Below are 23,487 nucleotides of genomic sequence, written 5' to 3'. Positions count from 1 at the left end.
TTTTAGCTTAGCTAATGTTAAACTACGATAATTACAAACTACTTGTATTATAATAAAATTGCAGATTACACAGAACAAATATCACTGAGTATTGATTTTAAGGTGTGCTTTGGCAAAGAAAAATCGATGGTTAAAGAATTTGAGAATAGATTAAACTCGGTCTAAACAAAGGTGCATTAGAGGCATAGAGGGTCCTGGCATTGTCCGTATAAAAAGGAACTCTGCCACGAAGTGGCCTGCTCAGGATACAAAAACGGATACTCGCGAGGAGGCAAGGTGCATCAACTGCTCGGCGAATAATGTCATAGACAAAAGTAAGAGAGATAATGGTTCCTCTACATTGAAGAGACTGTAGGCTAATAAGTGCACGCCTGTCTTCATACGAGGGAATAGGATCAGAGAAATTGAACAATCGCAATGCGAAACGAACAAAAGTTTTTTGTACACGTTCCAGCCTCTTAATATGGTACTCGTGATATGGCCTCCAAATAAAGCAAACATATTCAAGTTTAGAGCGAACAAGCGCAGTGAACAATATTTTTTGAAGTGTAGGGATCTCTAAAATCAGAGCTAAAGCGCCGAATAAAGGCGAGCACTGAATATGCCCTAGCAATGGTGGCATTTAAATGAGTAGTGAAAGAAAATTTCGAGTCGAATACTACCCACAAGTCTTTTATCTCATTAAGGGTTGAGAGGCGGGTGCCTCCAATAAAATAAGAGGTGGGGAGATTATCGCGAACGTTGGAGAAGGTAACATGAAAGCATTTATCAACATTTAGCGGCACATTATTGGTATTACACCACACAGCGACATTGTCGAGATCAGATTGGATCCGTTCCGCGTCAGTGGCATTCGAAATGGTTCCAAAAACCTTTAAATCATCAGCGTACAAACGAAAGTTAGAGCGCTGATAGCAGGCCGAAATATCATTTATAAAGATTAAAAAGCAGTGACCCCAAAATACTACCTTGCGGCACGCCGGAGGTGGCAATAAAAGAGAGTGCGTATTGTCAATTACAACAACACAACTACGCTGTTGAATATATGACCTTATCCAAGAAAGAAATGTTGAGTGGAAACCCGAAGAAAGCAATTTAGAAATTAGGATTGAGTGACTAACTTTATCAAACGATTATTAAAAGCGGATAGGCAATAGTCAGAAAAAATTTCTAAATTTGTCACAGTGGATCTACCGGACAGGAAACCATGCTGATTGTTACTGATTAAATGTTTTACCGCAAAATACATTTTCTGTTTCACTATATACTCAAAAGGTTTAGAAATAGTCGACAACTTTGCTATGGGTCTATAATTGGCGACTTTATTTTTATTACTGCTCTTGAAAACTGGGCTAATGAAAGTTATCTTCCATGCATCGATAAATTCACCACACTCGAGGGATTTGTTAAAAATAAGAAGGAGTGGGATCGCCAATGTCAAACAATTTTTAAAAAGATAAGACTACCGTCAATATCGGTAAAGGTGGATGATTTTATGTTTTGGATTCCCTCCACAACATCTTTAAGGGATAAAGTCAAAGCGCCAAAGTTGATAGAAAAGTCAGCCCAAACGGGGACCTCCGGCCGGACTTCCGTGTGCGCAACAAAGTTGGAGCGGAAAAAATCTGCAAAAAGATTAGCCGCTTGAGCAGGTGAAGAGGCATGTTCAGTATTATAGAAAACTGATGCCGGAATACTACAAAATGTGTAGGATTATCTTTAATACCAAGTTCAAAGTTACGAACAAAATTCCTGTGGAGTCTTTTTCCCAATACTTTACATTTTTTAGAATAATGAAGGAATTTAGATCTATAGATCAAGGACTTAGTGAGTTTGAATTTTTTGAAGAATCTATTTCTCAAATTCTTTAGCCGCTTCAGCTTTCTGGTATACCACGGAATCTTGTAACAACGCACTAGGTATATTCTCAATACAGATTTAGTTAATAACAGTTTTAAAAATGTTGAAACAGCTAGAAAGATCCTTTCCCAGAAAAAGAGACTCCCAGTCAATGGACGAAGCTTCCTGAAAAATCATATCAAAGTTTCCGCGTCTAAATGAAAAACTATGGGCATCGTCATATGGAAGGATACCACAAAAGGTATAAAATTCCATGTCCAGGGTTAGCGAGATGTGATGCAAACATGCGCAAGACAACGGGTCAAGACATTCACTAAGAGTACAGTTGACATTATCATTAACGAAGACAAGGTCCAGAGTTCTCGATAACTGATAACTGAGGGTGTTTTTCTGGGAAAGATTGACACTTAAGAAATTAACAATGAGGTACATTTTCAGGGACTAAAGTGTAGCTATCGTTAGCATAGGACCACTCAATATTAGGTAGATTGAAGTCACCAAGTATACAAAAGTTACTACCATCATGATTACGAACAAGATCTATAACGTTGTCAACATGTGATTTATAGAGATATTCCATACTAGAAGGTGGGATGTATGAAACGCAAATAAACATTTCGGAACAGCCACGAACTGAGACACAAAATTGATCCAAAAGTGAATCCACCTCGGATAACTCAACAAGCGATGATTGGAGATGACGGCGAATAGCAATTAAAACCCCTACACCCCTGGAGAGACTAGTTTTTGAAAAATCACGATCCTTACGATAAACGTTGTACAAATTCGAGTCGAAGAACTCGCCATACAGAAATTCAGGATTGAGCCAGGTCTCGGTTATAACAAAATTATCGTAGTCAGCATGCGAACTAATATTGAAGAATGAGTTGGTTTTAGTGCGCATACCGGAGACATTTTGGTAGTAGATTATTAGATGTTTCTGGCTACCATCCAGGGAAGCGGTACGAACTCCAAAACATTCAGTAGGCGGTACAAAGGAATTTGGAATATATGAACTTTCAGCAGTTATATTATTATTGTAAGCGCTAGGTGTCATTGATTTGGCGCTGCATGAATCGAAAGGGCCGAACATTAACGCCGGAAGGCCATACATTAGGGTCTAGAATGATGAGCTTTCGGCATGAAAGATGTTTAGGATCAATGCCTGCGTACTTGGAAACAAAATTGATAATCGTATAATCGTATTTGTGGTCCGATTTGGCTCATATTTGGAAATCATATTTGACATACAGAAACAGGAACCACTTTAGTAAAAAAAATTCACGCTAGGTGTCGCAAAAATTGAGATATTTTGGATTTACAAACAAGAATGAACAATTCTTTTATTATTCCAGGAAGATTCTAGAAATTCATACACATACAAATACAAACAAAATACAATACAATAGAATCCACAAATTGCATCAGCTGTGTACATAAATATTTCATGTCAATTTCGTGACTTCACGGATAGATGTCGGTGTGAGCCGCCACATCTACCCCCCCTTCCAGTGACCAGGCCGGGAGCGAACTTTACTCTTTTTGAGCGCTCATATGTCCTAAGCGGCTTCACAATTCCTGTGGCATACGAGCCATCGATAAAAAATGCAGGCTTAAGGCGCTCCGTTGAGACTGCAACCTCTTTTCCGTCGATTTTGATAACATAAACACGATCAGTTGAACGCTTCACCACCTCGTAGGGCCCAGAATAAGGTGGCTCAAGAGGTTCGCGCACTGCGTCTGTCCCTAACAAAACATGAGTACAGTCTGTTAAATGCTTATGAGTGAACAAACTCCTCTTGATATGATGGGCTGTTGGATTTGGCCGTACCATTCTCATGTAATCTCGAAATTTCTTAGCAAAATCTTTGGTATTAACTGGTTTATCCAAATCGTCGTAGAACTCGTTTGGTACGCGTATGTGACTCCCGTAAAGTAAATCCGAAGCCGATGCGTCGATATCTTCTTTATAACAGGTTCTCAATGCCAACAAAACCATTGGCAATAGCTCTGTCCAATTTGCTCCAGAATTACACATCAAGGCCGCTTTAAATGATCGGTGCCAGCGTTCAATCAAACCATTCCACTGCGGATGGTATGCAGTTGTGTGGATGTGCTTACTACCCAACATTTTGGCTAATGATTTGAATAAATCGGACTCGAACTGTGCCCCTTGGTCAGTAGTTATCGTTTTAGGGCAACCAAAACGTGCCACCCAACATGTCGAAAATGCATTTGCCACTGTTTCGGCAGATATGTACTGCTTCTGGCCATCGTGAAAACGATCGATCATCGTCAAGCAGTACCGATAGCCATTAACCAATGGCATGACTACAAGGTCCAAGTGCACATGATCAAAACGGTTGTCTGGCATATCTATTTTGTTGGGTAGTTGTGAATTATGTCGATGAATTTTGGCCCGCTGACATGGGAGGCAATTACGGGCCCAAAAGGTTACATCTTTCCTCATCGATGGCCACACGTATTTTCGTCGCACTTGCTGTAGCGTCGCTCTTCCGCTGGGATGAGATAACCCGTGCACTGAAATGAAAACAGAATATCGCAAAGTTTGAGGAATATAGACCCTTACGGAACCTGTAGATAGGTCACCATATGCGTTAACACTATTGCCAAGGTCGACTTGTTGCAATTTGAGCGATGATAACCCTTGCAAAATTTCGCTCAACTCCGAATGTTCATTTTGTGCCTCCTTAATTCTCTCCAAGTTAATCTCCGTCGGCATAGAAATGACATTAAGACGTGAAAATGCGTCGGCAACAACGTTTTCTGAACCAGCGAGGTGTACAAAATATGCGAAATAAAATCTAAATGTCGAAGTTGGCGCGGAGAGGCTTTTTCGGGCTTCTGAGAAAATGCGTACGTCAACGGCTTGTGGTCTGTTTTAATAACAAATAATCGTGCCTCCAATATATGCCTGAAATAGCGTATGGCGTCATATATCGCTAGCAGTTCACGATCGTAAGTACTGTAGTTTTTTTCAGTATCGGTGAGTTTACGCGAATAAAATCCAAGAGGACACCATACATTACGAATTCGCTGCTCCAGGGCAGCGCCTATAGCAGTATCGGATGCGTCACATATTAGGGCTAAGTCGGCATCAGGCGCCGGATGCGATAAAATTACCGCGTTTGCTATACTTCGCTTACAGTTTTCGAAAGCCTCAATTAGCTCTGGGGTCCAATTTACTACCCGCTTGTCATTCTTTTTCAATCCCCGTGTAACTTGGCTAAGAGGGCTTGAATTTTAGATGCATTTGGAATGCAGCGTCGATAATAATTAATTATACCAAGAAATCTCCCGAGCTCGCCTCTTGTTTGAGGGCGCTTAAAATTAATGATAAAATCAACACGATCCGGCGGAGGACGTATCCCCTCATTGTCGATAATATAACTTAAGAAACGTACCTGCGTTTACCAAACTGGCATTTACTGGCATTGATACCCAATCCATGCTTCTGAAGTATTGCTAATACCGTGTGTAGGTGTTTTTCATGCTCGTCGTACGATTCAGACATAATAAGGATGTCATCAATATAACAGTAGACAAAATCAATGCCTCTAAATATACTATCCATAAATCGTTGAAAAGTTTGAGAGGCATTTTTCAAACCAAATGGCATATAAAGGAATTCGATGAGACCGAATGGTGTACATACAGCAGTCTTTTGTACATCCTGTTCTGCCATCGGTATCTGGTAATATGCCCGCACCAAATCAATGGTGGAAAACACCGTTTTTCCATACAATCTCTCGGAAAAATCGTGAATGTGTGCGACTGGATATCTGTCGGGTACTGTAACAGCATTAAGCTTGCGGTAATCGCCACAAGCTCGCCATCCACCATTTTTCTTAGCCTTAATTCTTAATTTCTTAATATTCAAAAAACTCGTACTTGTCTGTCCGATTTGGCTCTTTGAACAAATATTAGGGGGACTCATGATAGCATATAAACTTATAAGGTGTAAAATTATATCCATTTACACACGCGGTTATATGAACGCACCTAGTAATACTCTTGATAAACTTGATTGTTTTTCAGCTGTATTATTTCCAAAAAAATTTTTTTGATTGTTATACAAATTAAACAAGTAAGGAAGGCTAAGTTCGGGTGTAACCGAACATTACATACTCAGTTGAGAGCTATGGAGACAAAATAAGGAAAATCACCATGTAGGAAAATGAACCTGGGTAACCCTGGAATGTGGTTGTATGACATGTGTATCAAATGGAAGGTATTAAAGAGTATTTTAAGAGAGAGTAGGCCATAGTTCTATGGATGGACGCCATTTAGGGATATCGCCATAAAGGTGGACCAGGGCTGACTCTAGAATGTGTTTGTACGATATGGGTATCAAATGAAAGGTGATAACGAGTATTTTAAAAGGGAATGGGCTTTAGTTCTGTAGGTGAACGCCTTTTCGAGAAATCGCCATAAAGGTGGACCAGGGTGACTCTAGAATATGTTTGTACGATATGTGTATCAAATGAAAGCTGTTAATGAGTATTTTGAAAAGGAGTGATCCTTAGTTCCCTAGGTGGACGCCGTTTCGAGATATCGCCATAAAGGTGGACCAGGGGTGTCTCTAGTTGTACGATATGGGAATCAAATGAAAGGTGTTACTGAGCATTTTAAGAGGGAGTGGGCATTAGGTCTATAGGTGGACGCTTTTCGAAATGTCGCCATTAGGGTGGACCAGGGGTTACTCTAGAATGTGTTTGTATGATATGGGTATCAAATGAAGGATGGTAATGAGTATTTTAAAAGGGAGTAATCCTTAGTTCTATAGGTGGACGCCTTTTCGAGATATCGCCATAAAGGTGGACCAAGGGTGACTCTAGAATGTTTGTACGATATGGGTATCAAACGAAAGGTGTTACTGTGCATTTTAAGAGGGAGTGGGCATGAGGTCTATAGGTGGACGCCTTTTCGAGATATCGTCATTAGGGTGGGCCAGGGGTGACTCTAGAATGTGTTTGTACGATATGGGTATCAAACGAATGGTGTTACTGAGCATTTTAAGAAGGAGTGGGCATTAGGTCTATAGGTGGACGCCCTTTCGAGATATCGCCATTAGGGTGGGCCAGGGGTGACTCTAGAATGTTTGTACGATATGGGTATCAAACGAAAGGTGTTACTGAGTATTTTAAGAGTGAGTGGGCATTAGGTCTATAGGTGGACGCCTTTTCGAGATATCGCCATTAGGGTGGGCCAGGGGTGACTCTAGAATGTGTTTGTACGATATGGGTACCAAATGAAAGGTGGTAATGAGTATTTTAAAAGGGAGTAATACTTATTTCTATAGGTGGACGCCTTTTCGAGATATCGCCATAAAGGTGGACCAAGGGTGACTCTAGAATGTTTGTACGATATGGGTATCAAACGAAAGGTGTTACTGAGCATTTTAAGAGGGAGTGGGCATTAGGTCTATAGGTGGACGCCTTTTCGAGATATCGCCATTAGGGTGGGCCAGGGGTGACTCTAGAATGTTTGTACGATATGGGTATCAAACGAAAGGTGTTACTGAGCATTTTAAGAGGAAGTGGGCATTAGGTCTATAGGTGGACGCCTTTTCGAGACATCGCCATTAGGGTGGGCCAGGGTGTCTCTAGAATGTGTTTGTACGATATGGGTATCAAATGAAAGGTGGTAATGAGTATTTTAAAAGGGAGTAATCCTTAGTTCTATAGGTGGACGCCTTTTCGAGATATCGCCATAAAGGTGGACCAAGGGTGACTCTAGAATGTTTGTACGATATGGGTATCAAACGAAAGGTGTTACTGAGCATTTTAAGAGGGAGTGGGCATTAGGTCTATAGGTGGACGCCTTTTCGAGATATCGCCATTAGGGTGGGCCAGGGGTGACTCTAGAATGTTTGTACGATATGGATATCAAACGAAAGGTGTTACTGAGCATTTTAAGAGGGAGTGGACATTAGGTCTATAGGTGGACGCCTTTTCGAGATATCGCCATTAGGGTGGCCCAGGGGTGACTCTAGAATGTTTTTACGATATGGGTATCAAACGAAAGGTGTTACTGAGCATTTTAAGAGGGAGTGGGCATTAGGTCTATAGGTGGACGCCTTTTCGAGATATCGCCATTAGGGTGGGCCAGGGGTGACTCTAGAATGTGTTTGTACGATATTGATATCAAATTAAAGGTATTAATGAGGGTTTTAAAACCGAGTGGCCCTTAGATGTATATGTGAAGGCGTTCTCGCGATATCGACCAAAATGTGGACCAGGTGATCCAGAAAATCATCTGACGGGTACTGCTAATTTATTTATATATGCAATACCACTAACAGTATTCCTGCCAAGATTACAAGGGCTGTTGATTTCGCCTTGTAGAACTTTTTCATTTTCTTCTACTTAATATGGTAGGTGTCACACCCATTTTACAAAGTTTTTTCCAAAGTTATATTTTGCGTCAATAAACCAATCCAGTTACCATGTTTCATCCCTTTTTTCGTATTTGGTATAGAATTATGGCATTTTTTTCATTTTTCGTAATTTTCGATATCGATAAAGTGGGCGTGGTTATGGTCGGATTTCGGCCATTTTTTATACCAAGATAAAGTGAGTTCAGATAAGTACGTGGGCTAAGTTTAGTAAAGATATATCGGTTTTTGCTCAAGTTATTGTGTTAACGGCCGAGCGGAAGGACAGACGGTGGACTGTGTATAAAAACTGGGCGTGTCTTCCACCGATTTCGCCCATTTTCACAGAGAACAGTTACCGTCATAGAATCTATGCTCCTACCGAATTTGAGAAGGATTGGTAAATTTTTGTTCGACTTATGGCATTAAAAGTATTCTATACAAACTAAATGAAAATGGGCGGAGCCATGCCCATTTTGAAATTTTCTTTTATTTTTGTATTTTGTTGCATCATATCATTACTGGAGTTGAATTTTGACTTAATTTACTTATATACAGTAAAGATATTAAATTTTTTGTTAAAATTTTAATTAAAAAAATTTTTTTTTTAAAAAGTGGGCGTGTTCTTCATCCAATTTTGCTAATTTTTATTTAGCACATATAGAGTAATAGTAGTAACGTTCCTGCCAAATTTCATCATGATATCTTCAACGACTGCCAAATTACAGCTTGCAAAACTTTTAAATTACCTTCTTGTAAAAGTGGGCGGTGCCACGCCCATTGTCCAAAATCTTACTAATTTTCTATTCTGCGTCATAACGTCAACCCATCTACCAAGCTTCATCGCTTTAGCCGCCTTTGGCAATGAATTATCGCATTTTGTCGGTTTTTCGAAATTTTCGATATCGAAAAAGTGGGCGTGGTTATAGTCCGATATCGTTCATTTTAAATAGCGATCTGGGATGAGTGCTCAGGAACCTACATACCAAATTTCATCAAGATACCTCAAAATTTACTCAAGTTATCGTGTTAACGGACGGACGGACGGACGGACGGACATGGCTCAATCAAATTTTTTTTGGATCCTGATTATTTTGATATATGGAAGTCTATATCTATCTCGATTCCTTTATATATGTACAACCAACCGTTATCCAATCAAACTTAATATACTCTGTGAGCTCTGCTCAACTGAGTATAAAAATACCAGGATTAAGTGAAAAATCAAAACTAAAACGCCTTTACTTGCTGATGTTGGAGATTTTTGATGAAAATGCCGTCTGTAATGTCTGCAAGGTTGCATTCCTTTGAGTTTACCGCGTTTACACAATGAAATGTGCGCGTAAATGTATACAAATTGTGTAAATGACTTTTCATACAAAATTTGACAGCTCCTGCGTAAACTAGATAAATTTATACGTTTACACACTTTATAAGGCATTTATACGGTTACATGAGTCCCCCTATTATATACAGTCCGGTAGAAGTGGCATCAAAATACTTTGGAGCACATAAGTTCAAATTTTGCTAGTGAAATTTCTGTATAATAAAATAAATAAAAAAAAAAATTTTAAGTTAAACGGTTTTATTGCGCAGCTATGGCAAAATCTGCCAGTCAAACACACCACCGCTGTATAGCTAAATGGTTAGCGCAGCATGCCTAAAGCGTACTGATGATGAAGGCTTAGTACCCTTCGAAATGGATCTATCTGCGCAGCTATGGCTTGTCTGAAAATTTTTCTACTTACTATTCCAAAATCAAAATACAATTTTTCAAATTTAGAAAAATTAAAAAATAACAATAATTATCATTAGAAAAAAATTATTGTTCTGGCCTTGAGCTGGATTCGAACCTTGAATGGATTAAAATTTTTTTTTTAATTATTTTATATCTGGTTATGGTTATAGGGTTATAAGTCACCATTAATTGGCCCTTAACCATTTCAACGATTACGGCCGTCCAACAAGGCGCACCAGTCGCCTCTTCGTTGGGCTAACTGGCGCCAATTGGTTACATTAAGGGAACTTGAATCGTTTTCCGGTGAACGCCACACTCTTCCTCTGCTTCCATACTAGGGTTGCGATAAAAATACTTTCTTGACCGGAGCATCATCTTTAATTCGCATAGCATGACCTAGCCAGCGTAGCCGCTGTGTTTTAATTCGCTGGACTATGTTGATGGGTGCATAAAGCTCGTATAGCTCATGATCGCTGTTGCCAGCGCGAACTTTCGAAGAACTTTCCTCTCGAACACTACCAGAGCCGCCTCAACTGGCGTTGTCATGCTCCATGTTACGAGGACGAGAAATGACTTGTAGAGCAGGATTCTCTTTTGCCGATAAAGTACTTTACATTCCAATTGCCTATCTAGTCCTTGTTTGTTTTTCACTATCTCAAATTTGACCACGAACTTGGCAACCCCCCTGCTGGTTAGGGGTTTTAGAATATACTCGCGGCAGCACTGCCTGTCGTAAGAGGCAACCAAATTACCCAAAGGATTCAAGGGTGCCTTTAAAGGGATTTCCAGCGCAATTTGTAGCTTCTTCATTCCAATTGTCAACCTCACCCACTCGCGGGGAATCCTGTTTCTTTATCAAGCGAGCTCTGACGACCCTAAGTCCCTCATGAAAATAAGGGATGCGGTGTGGGACGGCCTAGAAGGTTAAATGTGGTCATATTAAATCTTTCCCAAGAGGATCGGGCTTGTAACGTAATGGTGCTCGTTATCGGAACGTAGGGGAACTACTATCATTTAAAATGGTTCAATTTGTAGGTAATTGTGGCCCTCTTCTCATTCAAAGGAAAATATGTTGTGAAAGGAACACACAAACTTACGAGGTAGCAGAAAAGAACGAACAGGCTTAAATTATTTTCAGAAAAGAAAACGCCGTAAGTGAGGTCCTTTTTAATCGGCCAATTCAACCTGGTAAAGCGAATTTGTAAGCTTTAGTTCCGGTAAACTCACTTCTGTTGCAGTCCAACAAGACCTTTCTGCATATGTGTGTGTTTATCTGAGTGTGTTCAATAACACATTAAAATAGGCCTAATTTTTTCGCAAATATATATTAACAAAAAATTTTAATTTACAACAGTAAAGGATTTTTTATATATCTTAACCAAGGCGAACACCGTGGTGTGATGGTAGCGTGCTCCGCCTACCACACCGTATGCCCTGGGTTCGCACCCCGGGCAAAGCAACATCAAAATTTTAGAAATAAGGTTTTTAAATTAGAAGAAAATTTTTCTAAGCGGGGTCGCCCCTCGGCAGTGTTTGGCAAGCGCTCCGGGTGTATTTCTGCCATGAAAAGCTCTCAGTGAAAACTCATCTGCCTTGCAGATGCCGTTCGGAGTCGGCATAAAACATGTGGGTCCCGTCTGGCCAATTTGTAGGGAAAATCAAGAGGAGTACGACGCAAATTGGAAGAGAAGCTCGGCCTTAGATCTCTTCGGAGGTTATCGCGCCTTACATTTATTTTTTTTATCTTAACAGAAATTTGATTCAAGGTTCGATTCGAGCTCAAGGCCAGAACAATAATTTTTGAATCATTTATCAACAGGCCGATAAACACAAAAACAATTGTTAACAGAAATTTTTTAATTTACAAGAGCAAATGATTTTTTATATATCTTAACCAATGGGAATCTATACCTGAATTCGCCTTGTATCTTAACAGAAAATTTTTAATTTACAAGAGCAAATGATTTTTTATATATCTTAACCAAGGCGAATCCATACCTGACTCCATACCTGAATTCGCCTTGTATCTTAACAAAAAATTTTATTTACAATAGCAAAAGATTTTTATATATCTTAACCAAGGCGAATCTATACCTGAATTCGCCTTGTATCTTAACAGAAAATTTTTAATTTACAAGAGCAAAGGATTTTTTATATATCTTAACCAAGGCGAATCCATACCTGAATTCACCTTGTATCTTAACACAAAATTTTTAATTTACAAGAGCAAAGGATTTTTTATATATTGCGACGAATATAGCAACACTAAGAGATACTATCATCTCTAAGCCGATACAAAGCAGTCACTTGTATCTACATAAACAAATCAATCATTATGTTACACATATGTACATGCAGCAGCGCACAGTGTTTCGTGTAGAACAAGCTAGCTGGACAAAAACAAAGTTCTTATTCCAAGAAAAGTGTAATGAGAAATGAAAGAAAACAAACAAAATAACGGGATTTTTGCTTTTTTTTGATATTTTTGCTCATATATATTGAGTAATTAAAGTAAGAAGGCAGGAGTGCCCGTGAAATGCATTGATTAATTTGCAAAATTCTTGTTGAATATTAAGCTTCATATTTCTTTTAAGTGAACACTTTTATATAATTTTTTTAATGGATTCTAAGTTCGAAGGTAAGTAAAATTGTTTAATAGTAATTCTTTCGCAATTAGAGTATTTTCAATATATTTAACATTCCGTTATTAAGAAGAAAAGGTATTTTTTCTCTATATTTTTAACTTTAGGGACAAAAAAGTTACATACATCCGCGGACATCCGGGCTAAATTTTACATATGTTATAGTCGCAAGTATTCTCTAATAGTCGAAAGAAAAAACCATTGCGAATTCTTTGCACATCTATTTTTAATTTTTTTTTGTAGATTTAGTTATCTCTACATATAAAATAGGATGTATGTACGTACCAGCTCCGACGATATATTTGAACCTTTAAAGCTGATCTACAAACGGCAAAACAAATTCCCAGGTACAGGGAACAAACACGTAACCATAAAAAACACAAAAATAAACGCGCTAGGTCAACAAGAGCACACCAAAATCAAAAAGGCGAAGATCACTGACTTCAACCTGCCACAACCTACCGCACTAGTCACCAAGGCATAAAAACAGGTACATACAAAGCAATCCTAATGCAGGTATAACCACACAGGAACTCTACACAAAACAACCCCATTTGGTACCTGAATGTAATATAAATACTGCACAACTGATAACAAATCAGAACGATCCACGACACTTAAGATGGCAGCACAACAATCATCAACTATTCACCCTGTCGGAAAATCAACAACACAAAACAGTTTAGTTATAACCGTACCAAGAACGGAGTTTTTGATATTTGGATACAACATTCGAAGGAAACCAGATATAAAGAATTATTGAGTTTTGTTTTACTTAAGTACGATTTAAGCGAAGCAGCCGAGTATTCGATAAAAAGTTTAAGCTTACAAATATCGGCATATTCGTCGAAGCTGGATCAAAAGTGGATCACTTCTGGAAGACATAAGGAGCGATTATTGAATAAAAACTCGGAGTAGCTTTCGGGTCCAGACTTCACATTTACAATAACGGTGGATTCAAAGTTGCCATCAGACCAACCAACCACTTCTTCAGGTAACCCCGGCCCCGGAAGACGAAAGAAGGACTTTGTTAGCTGCAGTGAAAAAACCAAACGGCGTCGAGTGGATGACCTCTTGCAATCTAGAAGTCCTGGTGAGATACTTTATGCGGCAGAAGTATCAACGCGTATGTCCGGCAACAGAAATGTTGCTAACATTATAAAAAAAATCACAGGAAACCACTCAAATATCCGGCAAAAAGATGACATGTGAGCCAGATGCAAGATGCTTGAGCAATGTAGAAGCTTTAGCATACTTCGTAGATAGCAGGTCGACGACTCATGGATACAAAACGACTCGGAAGTGGAGCATGAAGGCAGGCCATAAGGTTTATCCATCATTTTATAGTCTAAGAAAAGCTAAGGCAGAATGCTATCCAAATGAAATTGATGTGGGTGAAACACGTGTGGAAATTAAAGTCCAGTTCGATAAAACTGTTGAGCGTTTAGTTTTAGCAAATCAAGAAGTTTTTGTTTGTTTATTACCTACAAACTTGACGTATACTTTAATCAGAAAGTGGGGTTGCGATGGAAGCTCTGGCCATAGCACATGTAAGCAAAAGTTTACATGCAGTTATGACACTGATGAGTTTTTGTTTATATTTTCTTTCGTTCAATTACAGAATGAAAAAGTGTAACATTGTTTGGCAGAATCCTCGACCTTCTTCTACCATGTATTGTCGTCCAATTAAATTTATTTTTTCTAAAGAAACAAAAGATTTTATTGTTTTTGAAACGAACAAAGTTTTAGAGGAGATAAATGCGTTGTTGCCAACAAAGTACATGCTCGAAGAATACGAAGTTTCCGTAAATCACAATATGCTTCTAACAATGATTGACGGAAAAGTTTGCAATGCTTTGACTGAAACTTCTTCCGCACAAAAGTGTTATATTTGTGGTGCCACTCCAAAAGATATCAATAATGGACTTTACGCCTAACCGAGATAATCTCCTTCGCGCATTAGCATCTGGGTACAATATATATATACAAAGATTTTAAAAATTTGCGGTCGAGACTAAAAAACTATACATAGATCTCTATACATGGTTTAATATGCCTGTTACAGTTCATAAAATCTTAGTGCATAGTATTGATATTATAAAATCAGCAATTTTACCTATTGGGGTCAACTTTCTGAGGAACCACAGGAAGCTCATAACAAAGATTTGACACGATTCAGGGATGATAATTTAATTTAAATCTATTGCCTTTTCTACTTTGTATGATAGTTTACTTTTAAGTTTTTGTAATAAGTAACTTTCACATAATTAATTTAATTATTTACATTGTAATTATTATTATTGTAATTCACTTTTACATTCCTGACTGGTACTATAAAATAATTTTGTAAAAATTGTAGTGCCAGGATAAATACTCAAATAAATACAAAATATGTATGTACATATGTACATTCACTCACATAAATAAGTAGACACCCGTTTTTGGACAATTCTTACAATTTTCACTTTCGCAAATTTATTTTAACTAATTTGCCATAAGAAAATTTGTCACGATCTATAACAAAAACTAAATTATATTTAAAAAATGTTTGAAAAATTTGACGAATTTTCATATTTTAACTAATTTCCCATAAGAAAATTTGTCACGATCTATAACAAAAACTAAATTATATTTAAAAAATGTTTGAAAAATTCGACGAATTTTCATAAAAAAATTTCATTTTTTTTTTCCAAATTTTTATAATTTTTTAGAGTATTGATATTTGTAGTCCATTCAATTTAAGTACAATAAAGTAATATCTTAAGTCCTTTAAATTTTTTTGGATCTATGTCACTTATTCACATGAGTTACTGTATATGAAATAAGTAAATATGCATATGAAGTAAAATTTTGGAAAAAAATTAAAAAAAAGACTATATGGCTGAAAAAAATGACGTAGTTGTAATAAATGACTGCATATGAAACGGAAAATCTCATAAAATAATTTTGTCCAGCTAGCTTGTTCTACACGAAACACTGTGCAGCGGCGAGAAACGCCCAAACACATGCATATATCTGAGATACTCACAAAAGTATGCAATCTTCAGCGAACTAGTAAATTCTAGAAGTAGAAACGCCTAGAAATATGCAAACGAGGAAACCGAAGAGTATAAAAGCAGCACCAGCTAAGGCATGGGCAATTCAGTTTGTTTTAAACACGCTATCAGTTGCGAAGTGAAGTTTAATTGCGAAGCACTCTTAAAATGATCTAATAAAGACCATTTTGTAATACAGAATATTGGAGTGTTTTATTCAACAGTTTAGCAATACGAACATAAGTAGAAGGTTGCAAATAAGGGGAATTTCCATAAATTCGTTACAATATCTTAACCAAGGCGAATCCATACCTGAATTCGCCTTGTATCTTAACAAAAAAATTTAATTTACAACAGCAAAGGATTTTTTATATATCTTAACCAAGGCGAATCCATATCTGAACTCGGCTTAAGTGCAGTATACGGACAATCCCAAAATCAAAAACAGAAGCATGAGGATTGATAGACATGGTCAAGGTGAGTATAACTACTCAATTTTTTTTGTGGGCAAATGACAATAACAGGAGTTATTAAGGGCCAAAGTTCATATGAAACATTTTTTTAAATCTAAATTTCTCTTTAAGTATCGAACCGGTTTTCAAAATTTCATTGTATAGGTAGTAAAATTACCTTTCATTTGATATGCTGTTTGTATTCCTATCCCGTAAAATACTTAAAAAATTCGATGTTTAAAAGTGCTACATTTACTAAGTAAATTACGCATATTTATTTGTACATATGTATGTATGTGTATGTATATTTCGTTAATACGTTGGTATTTAAAGCTTAAATAAATTTTCTATAGCGTTAACCAACAATTTTATTAGAATAAATGTATTGGATATGGCGTTATGGTAAGGCGCTATTAATCGATTTTATTGATTTCTATAAGGTTGGTTGGAAGATTAGCTGGACCTTAACAGATGTTTGGATAATAACCGTTATTTCAATTTATTGAAAAGTGTTAATTTAAACTGTTAAATACAAGTGCAAATTATTATGGCAAATATAAAGTTGTTGCAAATTTATCAAATATTTGAGTGCTGTGAAAGTGGTCCTATAAGTGAGTCAGCCCTGCATACACTGCAAGAGTGGGGATTGGTTCCCAGCGAGGGCGAGTATTTGTGTAGTGCAGGCCATGTTCTCAAGTTAATTGAAAATGCTGATAGCGGTGACGGTTACTCTTGGAGGTTAGCTTATATATGCTAGCATGTGATTATGTGTATGTAACAAGTTAATTTTTAAAATTATTTAGGTGTTGTGCTCTCAAGAAGGGCAAGGGCAAACATAGATGTAACGTTAAAGTCTCGTTAAGAAAGAATACACTTTTCGATAAATCAAAGCTTCCCATTTTCAAAATTGTAGCTTTCGCGTATTTATGGATTAAAAACACTACCCTCGATTTCATTATAGATGAGCTCACGATAGCAAAACATACGGCGGTCGATTGGAGCAGCTTTTGTCGTGAGGTGGTGTTTGATGGTATGATCATAAATAAGACTAAGATTGGCGGGGACGGGGTGATTGTTGAAATCGACGAAAGTAAGTTTGGTCGTCGGAAGTATCGTGTAGAAGGGCAATGGGTGTTCGGTGGGGTGGAGAGGGGAACTAACCGATGTTTTATGGTACCTGTGGAGAAAAGGGACAAAGATACTTTGCTGCAAATCATAAAAGAATGGATTTTACCCTGTAGCATAGTTGTGTCCGATTTCTGGAAGGTTCGTTGATTTGATAATTATATATTTCATTCATTTATAAATATACATTTATAGGCATATTATTGCTTACATGATGAGGGTTATGTACATTTTAAAGTGAACCACTCGCTCAACTTTAAAGACCCCGAAACTGGCCAGCATACAAATACGATCGAAGGGTTATGGAAGCATGCCAAGGTCTTTATGCCCAAATGCCACCGCAAAAAGCAAGTCTTCTGCGGCTATTTGGCAAAATTTATTTTTTTGCGGCATTGCAAAGCTACTAATATTGAACCTTTAACAACATTTTTTAAAATGGCTGGGAACCTTTACAACCCATGCAACCCACGACTTGTGGAGGAGGAAGATGAAGATGATTATGAGGTCGATATGTCGGCGTGACTTAAACGTAAGTTACAAAATAAATACTTATTTTTTAAGGGGCTATGTATGTGTGAAAGGATTCTGCGCAGAAATATTGTGGATGACGGTGGGGTGCAATAAAGCCATACGCAATAACGCCATACGGCTTTATTTCCAATCAGTGTGAGAAATAAAGCCATATGGCCTTATTTCCAATTGCTAATGGAAATAAAGCCAGTATTGCCTTATTGCCATTTTCAAAACATGGTTGTGGTAATTTTATTAGGCTGCACCTAAAAACGCGCAAAAGAGTGCGTACCGTGGCATGTTGCCACGGTTCAGGCAACCACCCGGACTTGGCATGGCGTAGCCCAGGGTTATTTAAATAAGGGCGGCCGAAGGCCTCCAACTCGGAAAGGTGTTCTGCACATAAAGGAAACAAATACCAGGTGTTCTGCGCAGAATTACTGTTAATTTGCCCAGAATTAAGTTTTGGTATACCAGGAACGGGACAGTTGGCATTGCATTGATTGGACTAAGGATATTATATATTATTTTAAATGAAAGCTTAAATTATTTCCCATCTACCAAACTATATTTTCATATATTTAATACAGCAATTAAATTAAAAAAAATTAAGTTTTTAAAAATTTTGATATGTTTTCTAAAAAATTATATTATTTCAGGAAATTCTTTGCAGTTATATACTTAAGATATACATCAAATGAAAGTTATTGGAAATACCTATCCAACGACGTTGATAATCGGTTCAATACTTTAGAAGTAATTTAGATTTAAAAAAAAGCTTATTATGAACTTTGACCTTTAATAACTTTTGTTGTTGTTGTTTGCCAAACAAAAAAATATATCGTTGTTTCTTTTATTAATACCTATCGATCTCAATTTTTCGTTTTTTTATATCAGCATTGTCCGTATACTGCACTTGTTCCCTGAATTCGCCTTGTATCAACAGAAAATTTGTAATTTACAAGAGCAAGGGAATTGTTAATTGTAACGTTTCAGATGCACTGTTCAATAGATACTAACAGTTTCTATGACACTGCATTTCCAGTGATATCAAAACACAACAACTAGTGCAACCCTGAGTACAATATTTTTGCGGTAATAAGGACTGTTCTTTGACAACCCAAATTCGCACTGTGCCGCACAAAATTGTGATTTTCATATAGAACGGAACGTTAAAAGCGGTATTTATGGCTACAGAAAATCCCCGCAAATTGACAAAAGAACTTGTCAATTATTTTATGCAGAGAAGAATAAAAACACGAGTTTGAGAATTTTCGTGTTTCTCAAACTTTTGTCCACTCGGCCGGCATTCATTTTTCTTTTTCAAGAACCTTGATCAAGTTTCCATCGAAAAACAAACGTGGTGCTGTGTGATTTGTGATAAATTGTGAAATCTCAGAGATTTTTCAAAATGACTGTGTCGCGGGAAAAGGCATCAATTGTAGTCGTGCACCCACCCAGCGAGAGTGAACAAATCGAATGGTCGGCCGAGGAAGAAATACAATTGTTTTTTGCATTGGAGGGCCTTAAGCCAGTTGGGATAAATAAACATTTCTATATGGCATGTATTGCTGATCGACTTTCAAAGAATTTACAACGTGACGTACCAGCCGAAGCGATCTGGGCACATTTACGTACCATGTACAATTTGGATGTATTAGATGAATTGGAACCATTACCATTTCCAAATGAAGAAAAAGAATTCTCACTGCCGGAGACAGAGTTCTCAGCATTACTATCAAAGAAGCGGGCTGAGAGTGAAGAGACTCAGCAGCAACAACCACAGCTAAACAGCATCGATTCTATTGGTGGTCCGCCTTCTATTATAGCTGTTGCCACTGATAATACAATCAAGAGCAGCGGTGGGGGTGGTATGCATACATTTTTCATGTTGATTTTTCGTTTTAATTTTTAATTATTTACATTGCTTAAAGATAAAACTTCAACGCACAAAGCCAGCTCATCTAATCATCATACTAAAGAGTTGGACAAAAAGGTAACAGCGAAGCTAACTGATATACCGAAGCGTACACCAAAGCGTACGCGTGGTTCGATGTCATTAGAATCGAATAGTAGCCCATCCACAACACCGCCACCAGTGCATAGCATCAAAAGGCGTCGCATTTAAATATAAATATAGCTACATGTCAAAATAGTGTTAAGCTTGATTAATCAATAATTATGTCCTTGACTCACAATAATATTTAGAAGTAATCACCTTATTTTTGTTTATGATGTGCTTGTAATTAAGTTTATCCTTATGTATAGTTCCTAAGCTCACCCATCTATAAAATTAAATTAGACCAGATCGAAGATCTTTTTCGCCTATTTGAAAAGCTTATGAAATCATTAATTGCATATATATCTATATGTGTATGTATACAAGAATATAAAAATATATGAAGCTTGAATAATAAAACATAAAAGTTGCGAAATTCACGCTTATAGTTTATTTATCAAATTTATATAAATAACAAAAGTACACGTATAAAGATGAAACATACATTTTAATACGTAGTGGATTTAGCACAGACTACATAATTTGTGTTCCAATGAATAATTGCTCTTCGAAATCATCATTATCCTCCACAGCCGTAGTTGTTGGCGTCGTGAAATGTTCCATGAAATGACCAGCTGCATTTATGCGCTCAAGGAATGATTTCAATAAATGTTTGTTTATACGGTCTGTTTGTGTTAGCTCCCTGGTCACTTGTGTGTTAACGTTCTCATCGGCGTTGCCTTGCGATGGCAAACTGCCAATAATGGTGGTTTGTTGCTCTCCGTTTTCAGGATTAAATTCATCATGCAATGACATATTGTTAAATATTTTGACGGGCATTAGACCTTTAGAATTTATGTGTAACAAAATGCGCGTTGTAAATTGCCTGCGATATTTTTTCCAATAAATGTTTTATTTTTAAGAATGAAAAGTATTAAAAAGTTTATTCGAATGATTTTTGACACTTCTAAATTTTTTGTTTGTTTATAAGCCATTCTAGCCATGTGTTCAAAACTTTTTTTATTCAAACACCCTATAAGAACACTTACGGGTAGTTAGTGGATATAGTTGCTAAGTCTACCACAGACGTCAATGAAAGTTATATCATCGGCTGAATTCTGTAATGCAGTCTCATCTCAAGTCTGTAAATTTGCGATTTTCCTTTAGAGACAATTTTTGTGACTTGAGATGATTCCGGTATTCAGTAAACGAAAGTCAGAAAAACAATTCACCATATCAGCGAAATTCACCAAAAAGACAATTTAAGCCGGAGTCATTGATGCCGTATGTTGTATCGCTGTATCCGTATCCCTAACGTAATCAGCTGTTTATCGTTACGACGGTAGACCAAAACCCAATTGGTTGGCTACGATACGGTTACGACCTTAGCGGCACCAATAATCGATTTCATTGATTCTCATAAGGTTGGTCGAATCAGCTGTTAAAAGGTTACCGATAAAGCACCAATGTCTCCAGCTTTACTCATACATTGAACAAATAATATAGCATTGCATTTTGTCAACTTAACGTTGGGTGGTATTTTGGCTGAAGCGGCAGTTACGAACGTACGTACCAAAACCGCGTCAGCTGACACGACCTATCTTATGAGTGTGCAATGTAAACTAAAACTCACCGACGGTCAACGCACGTACGTACGTAGCCCGGAACGTAGAAATCAAAACATTTTTGATTTTTTCCGTAAGAACGTGTCAGCTGATCGCTCTCTCACAAGACAGATTTGCCTATTAAACATTTTGTGTGCTATGTTTGGAACAATTGCAATTATTATACAAAAAGGCCTAATGATTGTTTAAAATTTAGTTGAATTATCCTAAAATTATTATATAAAATTGGAGGTTACAAATAAATGAACTAGAAATTCTTATTCAGTATTTGTTTCTGCCATTTGCACAATGAAAAATTGTAATTCCAAAAGTTGATGTTTGTATAAGCATGCATGCAAACTGGTCAATGGCAACAGTGCTTTGCTGTAAACAATACACACACAAATATGTTATGTACATGTACACAGACGCACACGTTGATTCCTACGGGCTTGAGGGTTCGGTCAAACGTGTTTCGTACGACAAACGTCCGTACGTACGGCACACGTTGGTAGGTAACTGCCGCTTGAGATTGCGAAAACTCCGTTCACAATTTTGTATAGAAAATCCCTAAGTGTGTAGGTTCGAATCTCAGCTGCGACACATAGAGTTCTATGTTTTTTTTAAGTATTTTCTGTTTTCTAATTTTTCTATACTTATTTTAATTTTAGGAATAAAAAAACATATTTAAAGCGTTCTTCGCGAATAATTTTCATCCTTTTTCTGAAATTTGCATGTTTGTGATCTGCCCCGGCCCAGCTCACAAATAAGTGATTGCTTTTGTGAAGTTGGAGACGCGAGACAGCTTACAGAATGGCAAATTGTCTCGAAAGTGATTTTCACCCCAAATAGTATCTAATAGTGACTAGAGACGGCTTACTGAATTCAGCTGATATATCCACTTACAGCTTTAACTGCTAGGATTTATTAAATCTCTTAAAAAAAACCCTAATATCACATTTACACTGGAATAAATCGCCATTTTGGTCGAAAAATTTCAAATGCGACACATTTCCTCATACAAATAGCATTTCCGAAATGACTCACTTGAGCACATTTCATCGTAGTCGGCCCGCAAATGCAATGCTCACATCCGATTCACAGACGTCTTTGAGATTTTCTCACTAAGAGAAATCCGCCAAGAACACAATAGTTAAACGACATGTTATAATTTTAATGCAGTACCAGGGCTTTAAATAACACTTTCCACTTGATTTTTAAAGCCAAACTGACAATTCTACCAGAAACTGCTTTGTTCTTTTGAGAGTTTTTCTTTACTTGTATCGTACTATTGTTTAATCAACTACGTCGGTGCATTTTCTTGCAATGGATTGGTATCCTTTCAGTCGAGCCTTGCTGGGAAAAATGAAAACGCTTTCAAATGACTTATTTAGTACGCATCTGAACCCTATGTATATGTAATATAACCTAACCGCAGTTTTATTTGACGATTATATATTTCATTTTGATATTAAAAAGTGGGAGCTGACATGAACAGTTAAATTTTTTGTGAAGTTTTTCAGCCACATAAAAAAATACTTTTTCATGTTTTACAAATCAGAATCTTCTTTTTGATTAATTTTTGCTCTCAGCGTGCTTTGCACTCAGAGTATATTAACTTTGATTGGATAACGGTTAGTTGTACAGGTATAGAGGAATCGGGATAGACTTCCATATATTAAAATCATCAGTGTCGAAAAAAAATTAAATTGAGCCATATCCGTACGTCCGCCTGTCTCTCCGTTAACACGATGACTTGAGTAATAATTCTTTGTTACTGCAATACGTCTTTGGAACTCCCTACCTACAAGTCTTCGACTCTTAAGTAATGCTCTGCACTTCAAAAAAGAGCTAACATAATTTTTTAACGACTCTTAAACTGGATCTCAAATTGTTGTTGTTAAAATGTTAATTTCTAAGTCCTTTTCCTTTCTCTGTGTCTTCTTTCTTTATTTGTTAAATACTGTTCGATCTATAACCAGCCAAAGGTTATCATCACTACTGCTGTCTTTTAATATTTATTAATTGCTTTTCTTTAGTTTTTTACATACATAAATATTTCACTATTATCCGTTATATTTAATTTAATTTGATTAATCTAATTTATTATTATTATAAATGTTCA

The 23,487-nt window shown here is 37.1% G+C and overlaps 1 protein-coding gene across 2 annotated transcripts; it reads left to right on the top strand.

Annotated features, from left to right (window-relative positions):
• Positions 1–18,898: 18,898 nt before the first annotated feature.
• MrgBP (MRG/MORF4L binding protein) lies at positions 18,899–20,198 on the top strand. Of its 2 annotated transcripts, none has more exons than XM_067771557.1 (2): positions 18,899–19,627; positions 19,694–20,198. In XM_067771557.1, the coding sequence occupies exons 1-2, from the start codon at positions 19,171–19,173 to the stop codon at positions 19,885–19,887; spliced, it is 651 nt and encodes a 216-aa protein (XP_067627658.1). In that variant the 5' UTR covers positions 18,899–19,170; the 3' UTR covers positions 19,888–20,198. The 2 variants fall into 2 exon arrangements, with proteins under 2 accessions (XP_067627658.1, XP_067627657.1); XM_067771556.1 differs by having other exon boundaries at positions 18,912–19,630.
• Positions 20,199–23,487: the final 3,289 nt, after the last annotated feature.

The sequence above is a fragment of the Eurosta solidaginis genome, chromosome 3 (assembly GCF_040869045.1).
Source record: "Eurosta solidaginis isolate ZX-2024a chromosome 3, ASM4086904v1, whole genome shotgun sequence".
NCBI lineage: Eukaryota > Metazoa > Arthropoda > Insecta > Diptera > Tephritidae > Eurosta > Eurosta solidaginis.
Note: the sequence above shows the minus strand (reverse complement) of the source record. Positions and strands in the feature narration are given on the sequence as shown.